This window comes from Zootoca vivipara, chromosome 5 (genome assembly GCF_965207765.1).
Source record: "Zootoca vivipara chromosome 5, rZooViv2.hap1.1, whole genome shotgun sequence".
Taxonomy (NCBI): domain Eukaryota; kingdom Metazoa; phylum Chordata; class Lepidosauria; order Squamata; family Lacertidae; genus Zootoca; species Zootoca vivipara.
In genome coordinates, this window is record NC_142588.1 from 27,439,635 (window position 1) to 27,454,914 (window position 15,280).

General features: G+C 42.0%; 1 protein-coding gene across 1 annotated transcript in view; it reads right to left on the reverse strand.

The window, feature by feature from the left end:
* Positions 1–15,280, reverse strand: part of CDH23 (cadherin related 23) — a 397,278-nt gene that overhangs the window by 251,148 nt on the left and 130,850 nt on the right. The window contains exons 7-8 of the mRNA XM_060274909.2: positions 2,638–2,832; positions 1,434–1,562 (exon numbers count right to left, since the gene is read on the reverse strand). Of these exons, the coding sequence (XP_060130892.2) occupies positions 1,434–1,562; positions 2,638–2,832 (324 nt within the window). The remainder of the gene's footprint in view (positions 1–1,433; positions 1,563–2,637; positions 2,833–15,280) is intronic.

Here is a 15,280-nt window from a genome sequence, read left to right on the forward strand (position 1 = left end):
GACTTCCCAAACAGTTCCCTAGAGGAAAAATACATGTCATTGTACATCCTCGATCCATCAGTCACATAGAGGACCTTCTCTGAACATTTACCTGTTTAACAGACTCCAAATGACAGCAGAGAACATGATAGTATAAACTCAGTATTACCCCAAGAAGAAATAAGGCAATGCACTGGGTCAGAATTCTTATTTTCACATTAATTCCTTTAGACTAGGGCTAGTCAAAGTGACCCCCACTTGAAGTCATAACTCCCCTGACCCCTAACTCTGGCTGCAACTGATGGGAGTTGGCTTTCCCTGCTTTAGATTGCTATTTGGATCAAATTAGAAAGGGGGAAAGACAAATTAAGGTGTCTTATAAACAAACTTGAAGACTGTGTTCTTGAGAAATGTTTGTATTTCACGATAGACACAAATCCTCTCCAGGGCTCCCCCTGCCCCACTACAATGTCCTGTATAAAAAAGTGTGCTGCTTGACATTAATTGTTATGTATGTTACCGAAAGTGTCAATAGAAAAGGACCATTTAGTTCCAGACACTGCTATATTGTCATTTAATTTGAGAGATATTCCTTCTACAGGCACAAGGTCATGCAGTGAAGGTGATCCAGTACATAATCTTAGATGCTAGTGGGGATTTCCATTTCTGTAATACCATATCATTCTTCTTTCCTTCTTGTTATTAATGTACTAGGCAGGGGTTTTTTTTCCACCTCCTCTACTGCTTATATTGTCTCATGTGAAGGAAAGCTTTAATATAAATCTGGAACGATGTGTGTGCAGTTCCTACGACCATCTGCATTAATCAGTGACTTCCCTCTTCTCCAGCTACTTGTCAGCCTTTTAAGTTAAGATCAAGTGCTTTATTGGTCAAATATTTAACACACCCTTTAGGAAACTAATAATTTTCTGTAAGAGGTCCGGAATCGCTTATATTTACAACATCAGCGGCTGTGGTACCTTCTTCTAGCCTACAGTTCTGAGTTGGTACATTATTTGGATAGTGAACAAATGTTTCTGCATTATTCAGAAGTGAATACTAACAAAAATAATTACGGTACTTTGCACATATCTACAGCTGAGCCACTTGTCTCATAGTGGTTTCTCCCTAACAGAGTCCCATCTGGAATGGAGAAATCACTCTCTCTCCTGTATTCCCCACTTTGTAGGGTACTGTATTCCAGTACCCTACAAATCTATGTTCAAATCAGACGTAAAAAAACATATCAAAAGACGTTCCCTCCCATCTTTGAAAGTACAGCACCTATTTTGCCTTGTTCTGATATCTGCTTCCTCTCCTCTCTGTTCCAGTTCCCACTTCCCCTTCTTAATACAACAAAACTGCAGACAAAAGAAGATTCAATTGGGACTATGTGGAAGACATTCTCAATAGCTCTCTTAATACTTAACAAGATGCTGATCTAAAGCTCTTACCGGAGGAGAGTTCTCATAGATGTTTGTACTGTATGGCAGGTTGATGAAGATTGGGTCCATATCTTGCACATCTGTGATGGTGATCGCTAGATTGGCCAAAGTAGAAAGTGGTTTGGTTTTATCTTGGTCCTTAAAAATGAAGAGAGGGAAAATATTGAAAGAGAATTAAACAGAAAACCATGAAAACCATTTCCCTTTAACATCTTTTCATTTCTGTCTCCTACAGTAAAGTTCTAGTTGTAGAAATGAACCTAAAAGCTGCCATATTTATTACGATTACGATTTACCCACCCTTCACCCTATGGCCCCAGGGCAAGTTAAAACAATTAAAACACAATGTTAAAATTCATTTAAAACAACTTACAATCTCAAAAATAAAGTTGGTCTATATGGTGTCAAAAGACAGGCCACAGACATGCGTCTTCAGCATTTGCTGGAGGTGATATAATGAAGATTCCAGACACATTTCAGTGGGGAAGGAGTTCCACAATTTAGGGGCTGCCACAGAGAAGACCCTCTCCTGCCCCTGAGCTTCTGATGGTGGTAGAACAACCAAGAGAGCCCCTTTTGCCAGTCTTAACACCAGAGGGGGTCTTGTAGGCAAGGAAGTGGTCTTTCAGGTATTTGGGACCTGAGTCATTCAGGGCTTTATACATGAACATGAGCACTTTGAATTGGGCCCAGAAAGAAACTGGCAATCAGTGCTGCAGTTTTAAGATTGGGGTTTAAGCGATATCTAAACAGAACTCCAGCTAGTAATCCGACTGTTGCAATTTTGGGCCAACTGAAGTTTGCAATTCATCTTCAACGGCAGCCGTATGTGGAGCACACTGCAATAATTTAGTCTGGGAGTTACTAGAGCATGGAGTGCAGTAGCCAAGCCATTTCTGTTCAAAAGGGCTGGAGCTGGGAAAAATCACTCAAAGCCACTGCAGTGGCCTAAGTCTCCAGTGACAGGGTAAAATCCAGGAGCACCCCAAGTGCGAACTTGCTCCTTCCAGGGGGAGTGCAACCTGCAGCCCCGCCTCTCAAACCTGAGAACTTGGGACACATAACACCTCTGTCTTTTCAGGAGTCAGATTCAATTCATTGGCCTACATCCAGCCCATCAGATAATGGCAGTGTGAATGGAAGATCTCTTCTCCTTGCTGCAGATGCTTTAAGATTTGTCTAGAACAATAGAAGCAGGAAGCCTCCTACTCACTGTAGCGTTGACCTGAAGTTGGTAGGCCTGCGTGACTTCATAGTCCAGGGCCCGGATGACTGACACGATGCCACGCCCACTGTCAATGGCAAAGAAGTTGGACGGAGGCTGGAAAGAATACAGCACACTTCCACCTGCTCCCTGGTCTGGATCTGTGGCATTCACTATGAAAATTGGAGTTCCCACTGGTGTGTTCTAGAAAGAACAACAGTTTAAAAATTAACGTTATTTTTTTTAAAAAAAATTACACGTGCTAAGTAAGCACAAGTGCCTATCTAGAACCACATTTTTCATTAAAAGGCGAAAAGAAAAATAAGCCACCATGGATTGCATTCCTGCAGGAGAAACATTACCCAAAGATTCCATGCAAACATTTTATTTCTGCTGTGTCTGTATGTAATATAGTGATGAACTCTGGAATTTTTCACTACACCATTGAAGGAAATTCTGGAGTGCCAGTTGCTCTTCCTGGCAATCTCCATAGCCACACCCCCAAATCTCTATACCCTTTCTCCAGTCTATAACATGCTAATGGAATTTTAACCCTTACCCATGTACTCTAATGTAACTGGCCTCTTCTTCTGCTTAGCTTATTTGATGGGTTTCTCTCTGAGAAAAGGTCATTTTTTTGGCATGCAGAAGATTGGCAAATAGTTACTCGGGAGATGGTATCATTGTATTTGCTGTGCTTCAGTCCTGCTCCACTACACCAGTGAACTTCTCTTATGCTCACAGATATAAAAACAAACAAACACAAACTGTATAATCTGTGAAACTTTGCTATGCACAGGTTGTCATTCTACTGTAAAAAAACAAAACCCTTCTTCAGCGCATAAGGAAAGATAATGCAATTGAAGGATGTTTTGGCAAGAATCTTCGGGTTCAAGAAAACCCCAAACATTAGAAAAGAAAAGCTAAGGATCTGTAAGGAGCACAACCTTCTTATATCTGGTAAATGTCCAAAGGTCCATGATTCTGTTCTGCTGTTGAAGTTAAGTAGACTTGCCCCCCATAAGCTACATAAGTGCATTGCTCTGATGTCTTTGGAGAATGGGATATCCAATATAAAACAAATAAGTAACATAAACACAGAGCATTCTGGGACCTCTTAAAGGTAAAGGTAAAGGGACCCCTGACCATTAGGTCCAGTCGTGACCGACTCTGGGGTTGCGCGCTCATCTCGCATTATTGGCCAAGGGAGCCGGCGTATAGCTTCCAGGTCATGTGGCCAGCATGACAAAGCCGCTTCTGGCAAACCAGAGCAGCACATGGAAACGCCGTTTACCTTCCCGCTGTAGCGGTTCCTATTTATCTACTTGCATTTTGACGTGCTTTCGAACTGCTAGGTTGGCAGGAGCTGGGACCAAGCAACAGGAGCTCACCCCGTCACAGGGATTCGAACCGCCGACCTTCTGATCAGCAAGCCCTAGGCTCAGTGGTTTAACCACAGCGCCACCTGGGTCCCTGGGACCTCTTAAATAGGCAAAACTATGTCAACAGCAGCCAGAATGGCTCCCTTCCCTCATTGCCCGGGTTGGGGCTTTGCTGTTTTTCTCAAAATGGCAAGCAGGGCAGCCGTACACTCATCAATCATGGTGCTCCTGTTGCACTTTGATCCTTGTTGACACACTTTACTTGTAGGCAGGTAATGGCAGTAGCTGTTGTGCATGCCCCTGGAGAGGGGTGGGGAAATAGATGCCAGCAGAGGAGTGAGTAGTGCTTTGGCACATGAGTTGATAGAACAAGTTCAGCATTTGAGGTACTGCTTTATACACCTCCACTGAAGGGCTGCAGGGTCCTCTTGCTGGTAGCACCAGCTTTGCGAAAAACCCAGAAGACCCAGGGAGGCCCACGAAGCTGCAGAAGTACCTTTAGGCACCAGGCTAAAAATCCAACTCTTCACTCGGTCCCAGCTCCTAGCAGTTCGAAAGCACGTCAAAGTGCAAGTAGATAAATAGGTACTGCTCTGGGAAGGTAAATGGTGTTTCCGTGTGCTGCTCTGGTTCACCAGATGCGGCTTAGTCATGCTGGCCACATGACCTGGAAGCTGTACACCGGCTCCCTCAGCCAGCGAGATGAGCGCTGCAACCCCAGAGTCATCTGCGACTGGACCTGATGATCAGGGGTCCCTTTACCTTTACCTTGCCAGAATCAGTTCACTTGCAAATCTAGAACTTTCTGCCAGCTTAATATCTGTACCAATCCAAACACACTTTAGCATCATTTTAAAGCTAGTTTGCTTCTAACAAATTGTATGAACTCTACTCATTCTCTGAGAAGAGCTTAATTACTTTTGTCATGCTTTACCCTATCTGAGTGTTAAGACTCAAACCATTACAAATTAACTATTAACATGGAGGAAAGGAGGCATTACAAATAGTGGCAGACTCAGATGAGGTCTTGGGTGCATTGTTCACCATAAGAATAGTAACAATATTCAGAAGGATAAAGCTGCTCTTGGTTAATGCACATAGTCCTCTTTTTGACATGCAAATCTGCTCTGGTCACCAGTGATTATCAGCCTTGCTGGCTGCAAAAGTGAAGAGTTGGATTTCAGCTTCATTGTGTTTCATACAAAAGGCCTTAATGTCAGGCTTTGAGGAGAATTTGTTCTCTAACCCCCAGGCAGTTCAGACTAAGCGCTGGGGTCACAAATGTCATACGGGTTTGGTCCTTATTTTGTCATACCAGTAGATGAGAGAGCACCTTACAGCAAAGATTTTTCTCACTTTTAAACTGTAAGGTCAATTGATCATCTCCTATTTGACCAGATTTCCCTTTTGGTTTTGGCCTTAGAGGGGAAAATATATAAGAACAAGGCTTGAAACATAAACCTTTTTTTATTTAAGTTGTATGTACAGGAGAGAGTCTTTTGCATTCGTACAGTGTTTATTAAAAAATGATATGCTGCTTCAAACAAACAAACAAACAAACAAACCTCTTAGAGGTGTACATAAAACAATATAAAACATTCTACTGTGTATTTTGGAAAGTGGCTTGTCCGTTTGGATGCCTCTAGAGATATTGCCATCAAGCTTGGTACGAAGGTTCCTGAGGTGGGGGTGGCAGTCTTTGTCAATGCTTTGCACACTGGCCACCATTCTGAATCAAGACGGCAGACCAAAACATGACTTTGGCGCAACTTCACTCATTTTTTGGCATAGGTTTGCATGTATAGGGACCCATGTTCAATCCCTAGCATCAGCAGAGCTGAGTTAGACATATGTGAGAGTACTCAGAGTTGCAGTTTTATAGCTTCTTGCGGGGGAAAAAAAAAGCTTTTTTGGGGGGATATAATAAGCCACAACACCCACAAACACTTCCTCATTGACATTACTGTCAGGATCAAATCCTTAGGCATATTCACCACTGAAGCTGCCCTGATCACAGTCAATGAAAAAGACTGCTCATGTAAAAACTCTGGATCACAACCTACCTGATTAGTTACAACTGTTAACTTGACAAAAGATAGTGATGTCAATGGAAAACGTGTCAATAACAAGTGCCTACATCTGTAATATTTGCTTTCTGAATAACAAGAAAATTGCTTTCCCCTACAATGAAAACATACTTAACTCTTTCACAGACATTCACGTCTTAGTGCCTCTTTACATATCCTGCTGTAGCTCAAAACCTATGTCAGACACCATGTAACTGAGACAAAATCTGTACTGGCATTTACATTTTTTGCACAGTATTTATCACTGTAAATGTCTTTAGACTGATAATGTTTGCACTTAACAGTGGAAAATTCAATGTAGTCTTGCCAGAATGACTTGAGTCAACACTAGAAACATGCAAAGGTACACAACACCTTGCTGGAAAATTAAATGTCCAAATATACTTTGAATGTTGTAGATAACCAGAGGGATAATTAAGCACCTTATAATCCTCACAGTATTTATTTTCTAAGTGATGATCTGCAATGTTTAAAGTATATTATAAAACCCCATTCTTAGTGAGGAACCTCCTAATCTTCCCTTCTAATATGAAACTCAGGTAACTTCATGCTGATCATTTTGGAAATAGAACAGAGCCACATTCAAACTAAAGAGAATTGCAGGGAACCCCAATGCATTCATTAAGGGAACCCCAATGCATTCATTCTGAACCTCCCTCACACAAAAAGGGGTACATTTCCCCCAAAACCTGTTTTTCATCCTCCTCTGTGATTGTCTTCGTATGTTCTGGTTAGAGCTCATGTGAGATGAATTCTTTCTTTAAACCGTTATTCTGAGACAGACACTGGCATGGAGATGTCAGCAGCTACTGCCACACTAACCTAAAGCAACATCCTGGGCCGCTCTCTCAGTCCATCTCCTATCAGCCCCACAAAATGTAACTGAGGGAAACAGGATAAGAGGCTGCTCTGAGACATCATTCCCTCTAATAAGACACACACACCAGGGACACAGTGAAACATTTAGTTGTATGTCCCATTTTTATCTGCCTGCAGCCAATAATCAAGTCCATTAACTCTGCAAACATGTTAATGGCAAGAATGCAGTCCCAAGAACCACCTGAGACTTGGTGTGGCAATCCAATGTGTTAAGTTATTGCAACCTTGTTCATCCTTGAAGTGGGGTGGGGAAACAGATGCTCAAATGCTTAATTTTTGCATCATCATCATCACCATCAATAAATACATACATAATGCACCATTCCATCAAATAACTTTTTCACTTGTGGGGCACATGAGGGGGCTCAGCTCCCCTCATCTAAGGGTACAGATTGTAAATAGTGGAAACGTCCCCAACTTTTGATAAGAATGTTGTACATGAAGAGGATTGCCATATTTCAGAAAAGTGAAAATCTGGAAACAAAAGTTGCTGAGCTTTTCTTTTGGGGGGGGGGCAAAGTTGTTCAGCTATTTTTAAGGAAATGCGCCGAAATCCAAAATCTAGACTTCTGACATAGGTGGACATACGTCTGGATTTTCCCAGACATTTCAGCAGTTTCCGCCGCCCGGACATTGCTTCCGACTGCAGTATTCCAGTTATGTCCAGAAAATTCTGGACGTATGGCAACCCTAACATGAAGGTACTTAATCCACAGAGACTCTTCACCAAGTGTCACCTCAGGAAATAGATGGAGTGTCATATATTGCCACCTTTCAGCAAACTTCTCAGAGCCTCTTCACAAGAAAAGGGGCTTGGGGCTTCCAGGGACAGAGAGAGCTCCGAGTTGCTATCTGCTCCTGCCTTCCCTTCCCTGCTGCTGGTCCCATCCTGTAACTGGAAGTCATTTTGGCTTCTATAGGAAGCACTGGGAGGTTATTAATTATGTGGTCAGAGTGGAGACTATCCCATCTGCTTTCTTTCACACAGCTCTGAAGAACTATGAATTGGACAGATTGTGTGTCAGGGACCCAAGTCCTTCCTGGGTCTGCTGAATTACCTGACATAGGGAGACCTCCAAGTATTGCCTTGGTATTTTGGAGCAGGAAGCCCTGCTCTAACTAATGTGAAATACATCAGGGATTTACTAGAGAGGATTGAATCCAGCAAACCTCTACCATGAATAAATTGGACTTCAAGAGCACAACAAGCAGCTACTGTACAGAAGCTATGTCAGTGTATAGAAACATTAAGCAGGCGGGCACAATAAAGACGCCGCTCAAAGAATAAACCTCTGAGCAGAACAGATCAGCACTGCGCCTTTAAGAGCTCTCCACCGTATCAAAATCATTTCACGGGCCACGAGCTGCAGAACACCTAGAACGTGACTCATTCCAACAGTCTCATCCAACTGGCCTAATGCCAAATGCCCATCTGTGTGAAGGAGAGATAGCCTATATCATGCAAGCTGACTCTTCTGTAACGGGATAAGCATTAGATGATAATAAAGTTGAGGGCATAAGGAGGGAGATTTTTTTTTTAAAAAAAAGAATTTCCCAGCTGCCCATTTCATTAAAAACAATCAGAAAATCATTTTGGTTTTAATTTTCAATTAAATTCTTTCCAGGCACTTAAAATCAGTCAGGGTGCTCTGCTGTAGGTAATAATTGGTTTTCAAAGATACCTAGCATCAATGTTTTACAAGAACAACAATGAAAAGCATCCCTATATGCTTTCTTTGAAAGGTGTTTCATGCTGAGATGAACAATGGGAATCCAGGAGCAGGTCTTGCCTAATAATTGTGTTTGTTTTGGGGCATCCACTGTGACACCACATCTGATGGTGTGGCAGTTAAAGAGAAATAATCCTTGTTAGCATATTAAAACACAGTACAGATTTGGTAGGAATGCTTTAGGTAAAGGTAAAGGTACCCCTGACCATTAGGTCCCATCGCGGATGACTCTGGGGTTGCGGAACTCATCTCGCTTTATTGGCCGAGGGAGCCGGTGTTTGTCCGCAGACAGCTTCCGAGTCATGTGGCCAGCATGACTAAGCTGCTTCTGGCGAACCAGAGCAGCGCACGGAAACGGTGTTTGCCTTCCTGCCGGAGCGGTACCTATTTATCTACTGGTGCTTTGACGTGTTTTTGAACTGCTAGGTTGGCAGGAGCTGGGACCGAACAACGGGCGCTCACCCCGCCGCGGGGATTTGAACCGCCGACCTGATCGGCAAGTCCTAGGCTCTGTGGTTTAAAGGCAGCTAAAATTGATTGAAAACAAAACAAAACAAAAAGGCTCCACACTGACACCACATTTGTTTCCCACAAATCCAAAGAGCAATTTAGGACTGAGGTCCAAACAATAACTGTTCAGCATTCCTCTTGGAACTATACAGACTTCAACTGTTTTACAGTATGTTCTTTGCATATTCTTTGCATAAAATATGCACACCTTCCAAATAGCCCCACCTCAAATATGCACACCACACCACACCATGTGTGTGTGTGTGTGTGTGTGTGTGTGTGTGTGTGTGTGTGTGTGTGTGAAAACACCCTGACTTTGGAATACTCTCTGCAGGATTGCTGATACTACAATATTTTCAGCAGCCTAGGGTTAATATGTGTTTGTTTGTTTAGACATTTTAAATTAGTTTTATGGCCTCTGTTTGCTTAACACTTCTGCAGTTGCCCTGCTGCCTTTCAATTTAATTGCATGAATGAAGGATACTATGTTATTTTATTTTATCAGGGTGGGTTTTGTTTTGTTTTTAATCGCACACTTCCCTGGAATCTTTCTAAATGAAGAATGGTTAAAGGGGGGGGGGGTGTAGAAAACAAAAAAAGCAAGTTCCTCTGGGTTGTTTCCTTTTAGCTATGGATAGGATTGTAGCACTAGCCTGTTGCTCCTGTAGCTACAGACAAAGTAGGTGTTAATTTTATGTCCCGCCTTGAAAAGGTTTCAGGACCTCTCACAATGGGGAGCTCCTGTGAATTCATAGAGTGCTTCCATATCCAGAAATGCCATGTGGTTATGCTAGTAATGTGAATCTAGCTTGAAAACGAAGGACGCAACTGGGCAGCAACCAATGTCCAAACATCCCAGCATGACGGAGCATGGCTATATTAACATTTCCGGAAACAGGAGGAGCACACAAGCTTGGACACTGTCTTATGAAGGAGCAGTGCCTTCCTTTCTACCAAAGCAAGTTCTATAATAACCACACTGGATGAATGGAATAGGAACTGCCCTCTTAGCTCCTGCTTTTTTTTTTTTTTACATGAATGAGGAGCAGGCAGCATTCCCAAAGCACTTACTGCCCAGCCACAATCCCCTCAGTCTTGGTCCAAGACAACCATAAAAAGAAACTTTTACCACACCTGTGACAGATTGCGGGAAGGCCCAAATTTCGTTGGTGCCATTTCGTTTTATGACCCTAATAAACCTCAGGGCCTACTGCAGCTCACCCTGGTAACAAGCCTGCTGGCCTTTAACTATACACTCACAAACAGGACCTCCATATGGCCCTTCCAGGGCAAAGTCACCCCACAATGGACAATGAGAAGCTGGTAAAAATGATTAGGATGCAAAGGCACACGCATTGTACCAAATGCAAATAATGTGTAAACGGCAGGCAATCTGGCTGAACAGCTGTCTGAAGGTCGATGAAATGAGAGGAGGTAATGGAAATGGACTGACAAGCGTATATTGACAGGCTAAGGTAGAACAACATGCAGGTCAAGCCAAAGTCCTTTCTGCAATTCTTTCTAGAACTGGATTCCAACTCCTTTCAGACTTTAGGCCCAAAATTTCAACAGTTGAAGTTATCTTTCTTGCCCTCCCCCCACCCCATCCATAGGCCAAATTCAAGGAAAGCACAAAACAGCATATTCAAGTGTTAATTTTTCATCCCTCCATAACAGAATCAGCTAAACTTTCCATAACTACATCTAGTACCACAGAAAAGAATGCTAATGTGGTTAAATCTCTTCTCATAAATACCTGTTGGCACATCGTTCAGGGAGAAAATCCACAGCTGAGTATTCCGTACCTCAGCTCATAGCTGTTAATTTTTCCCTTTTCTCATGAGGAAGCCTATTCAGCATAAGGGAATTTCCCTTAAAAAAGGGGGGAGAACTTGACAACTATGCCTCAGCTTCCCCTTCAAGCAGGCTAACATACTCCTCAATCACACATCTTTTGTTTGCTACCCATGATGCACCAACTAAGGAAACTTGGTTGCTCCATTGTTTTGGGCATCAGTACTGTACTACAGTTGGAGTGTCTGTGAATGGACACCATGGCTACCCCTCTGGAAATCTAATTTTCTTTCTATCTGGTTCTTCCTGTCCACTCCTTTCATTAGAAAATTAAGAATAAATATGAAATGGTAACAAAAGGTGCTGCTGGTGCCATCTGTATTAGAGTACAATCCACTTGTGAGTTTCAGTACATAGCTGCCAAGTTTTCACTTTTCTCGCGAGGAAGCCTATTCAGCATAAGGGAAAATCCCTGTAAAAAAGGGATAACTTGGCAGCTATGTTTCAGTACATCAGCTGAAGACCAATTAAAAGCAAGTTCTCCAGCTGTACATCCAGACATTAAGATCTGTGATTCCTTCCCCCATGCCCCAGCATTGAAATCTATCCAACAATGAAATAAATAGCACCAGGGGGAACCCAAGGCTCCAGCAAAATAGATTCCAAAGAAAACGTGAGGAAGATAGGATTTCTTTTACTTTCTAGGTCAGATTTTAGAATAGTGTTGCACCATGGCACTCCAATCCCCAAGTGGTATGAGATTCCAGGGGTTTCCAGGCACTTACCCAGAGTTCGTTTTCCTCAGAATAAGGGACAGCGGAAACCGTGGTGTCGTCATGATATATGGTTTATTTGCATATATGTACAACCTGAGCCTAGGGATGTGGGTGGCACTGTGGGTTAAACCACTGTGCTGCTTGGGCTTGCCGATCGAATGGTCGGCGGTTCGAATCCTCGCGACAGGGTGAGCTCCCGTTGTTTGGTCCCAGCTCCTGTCAACCTAGCAGTTCAAAAGCACACAGTGCAAGCAGGTAAATAGGTACTGCTCCGGTGGGAAGGTAAACGGTGTTTCCGTGCACTGCTCTGGTTTCGCCAGAAGTGGCTTAGTCACGCTGGCCACGTGACTTGGAAAAACTGTCTGTGGAAGCGGACAAACGCCGGCTCCCTCGGCCTTTAAAGTGAGATGAGCGCCGCAACCCCAGAGTCATTCGCGACTGGACTTAATTGTCAGGGGTCCCTTTACCTTTACAACCTGAGCCTACAGTGGACGGGCTCACAGCAATACCACCACCATCAGGTCTTGGATTCAAGCAGAAATCAAGCATGGCTCTCATTTTCTGGCTTCTAGGTGCTTCTATCCCAGTTCTTAGCTTACACAACTCGGACTATGACTATTTCTTTCTCACTTCCAGCCAGGTGAAAAAGGACACCCATCCATTTGATCTCTGGCACAAAGCTACTTCCTTTGTTGTACTAATGACCATGCTTAGGCCACCATTAAGTCACCAAGAAGCTGGTCAGGCTACTTCAACAATTGAATCCTGCATTAAATTTTAACCCTTGCTGTATCCAGGAGCCCAGGAATTACAAGGGACTCAGACATCACACAGAGTAACCCTCCAAACTCACAACAATATTTTTGAGAGAGAAAATATTGAAATCTGAAAAGTAACATAAAACGGGCAAGAGGAGAAAGGTTCTGTTCAGAAGTGGATCTTTTTTAATAGGTTCAACAGCTTGTATTTAACGGTGCCATTCCCATGGATGCTGATGAGGTAAATGCTGTGGATTGCAAATGACTTTCATTAAATATGTGTTAATGCAATGAATTACAAGTGAAATTCTAATGATAGGACACTGGCCATATCACCTCCGCTCAATATTAATTGGGTGACACTTTATTTTAATGGTACATTAATTAACATGGAATTTCAATGGAAGTCTACATGGCACACACATTAATACAAATGAATTCATTACCGATGGTGTTATTACAAGTAATGACAAATAAGTCTGTAACAGTAGGACCCTTCAAATAATAATCACGAATCATTAGGTACCACATTAATTTATACAACATATTACAAATATATACATAGATTCTATGTATGCATTTGTCTGCTAATACCATTTTGTTTGCTCAGTGGTTTATTATTATAATCATCTGCATTTATGGCAGTAGAGCTGCTGTCAGGCACTGAGGACTCATTGGGCTCAAAAATATAAAGAAAGCCAAACACACACAACAAATGCATTTATTTTAGATTCATCACACCCTGTCCCAGACAGCTCACAGTAGACTACAATATATGCAAAGCCCCAAAGCCACATATATGATTAATAAAACCACACACAAACACACAAACACAAACACACACACACACACACATCAAAACAATGTCCCAGTTTAGGAGTTTCAACAAGTGAGGTTAATTCTCTCTGGTGTTTTCATATAGATTTGATAGATACAGTATAATTTGTGCAAGTGTTTTCAGCTGCTGTTGTGGTAGGGCAAACGGTACTGAACAAGTCTTTGAATAGCCATGGGGTGGGGGGAAATTCCGATAAATTGAGGTAAACTTTTACTGTTGTCTTCTTCAGCACATAAAATGTTCTCTGTGTACTTTGCTGAAGTTACTTACAGCACAATCCTATGCCCGTTCCCATTCAATGTTCACTTTTTGGGGGGGATAGGACCATTCCTTAAAAATGCCATTGTTATCCAGGAAGACATTGAAGGTTCAATACTTGATTTGTAACCGGTTCAGATCCTCATGTTTGCTTAGATAATTGCACTCATTTGACTTCATTTCCTTGTGCAGCAGGGACCATGCTTCAAAGTGTTTCCCAGGGGATTGAAGCCATACACTAAATTGATTTGTGCTTATTGAGTATATGTATAAATGCAGCAGCACTGGCAGGAGTGGTGATGGGGGCAGTCATGATTCCTTTTAGCCAACAAAATCTCTATTAAGTCTGTTTCATTTGCAACAGGTACATTTTCACACAGCCTCTTCTGCAACTCTCCTGGGAAAATAGAAGGTCAAATAGCCCTTTTCATCATGATTTGCAAACCTTGAATATAATAATTTTATTCAAACTCTGGTTTGCTTGTTTTGAAAGAAGCAAATATCGGATAATATTAAACAAGGGTGTGGGGTGTGTGGGGTATGTGTGCAGTCATCCTTGAACTTTTGTTGGGTGCAAGAAAATTTATAGAAGTATCTCCAAAGTTAACACTTTATTCCTTTATTTCAAATATACCACTTAACACCAAACAGTTTACAAAAGGAAATACAATTTATCAGACAATGAAACTGAAAAGCTTCAATACCAAATAAAACAATTAAGATCCCAAACAAAATGATGTACAGCAACAGAGTCTGAAAACATAAAGAGAGCCAGAGATTCCTTCCCTCTTCAGCCGCCCTGGCACATCCTGACTCACGCTATGCAGCACTCACCCCACTAACATACACATATCATACCCGGATTCTGTTTTACATCTACTCCCCCAAAATTTCCCTATTACATAAACACAAGTCATGTAGCATCCACTACTCAACCAACATCACTTATCCCATTCTATCTCATCTCCTCAGACACCTCTGTAGGTGTGTGAAGGGAACACATCAGATCAGAGTTTGATACCCTGATTAATGAACAAAATATGGTTTAATTTGAAACAATGTCCTATGTTCAAACAAAACAGGAATATGTTGTTTGTTACAAGTATTGGTTACGAACTTCGTTATGGAAGCTTTGAACTTCATCCCTTCCTGCATAAAGGAAACTGGAGTGCATGAACCCAAGGCTTGATGCAATGTGTTCTCATAACATATATATATATATATATTACTAAATTTGGCCTGAGACTTGCACCTGGATAAACTGGTGGCCCACACACACACACACACACCACTTTGTGTGCTTTCATTTTCCAGGCATCGCTTCCAGGCGTTGCTTGACTTATCTGAAATCAGGCAGATTCTAGCCATGAAAATCTGGGCCTGCAATAGCTTTTCTATTTTTCCATGCTAAATGTACATTCGTACATAATGAAATGGTCTTAACCTCTGCATTTCCCAGCTCGTAATAGATCCAAGGGCATGGAAGTAGCTTCTGAAATCATGAATGAAAACCACCTCCCTATGTTACACTATTCATATAAACAAACGACTTGCAGTGGCTCATAATTTTATTCCTTTATTTTAACCAATTTATACCATTGTCCTTCTTAAAAAGTGCAAGTATTTAAACAGCACATTTA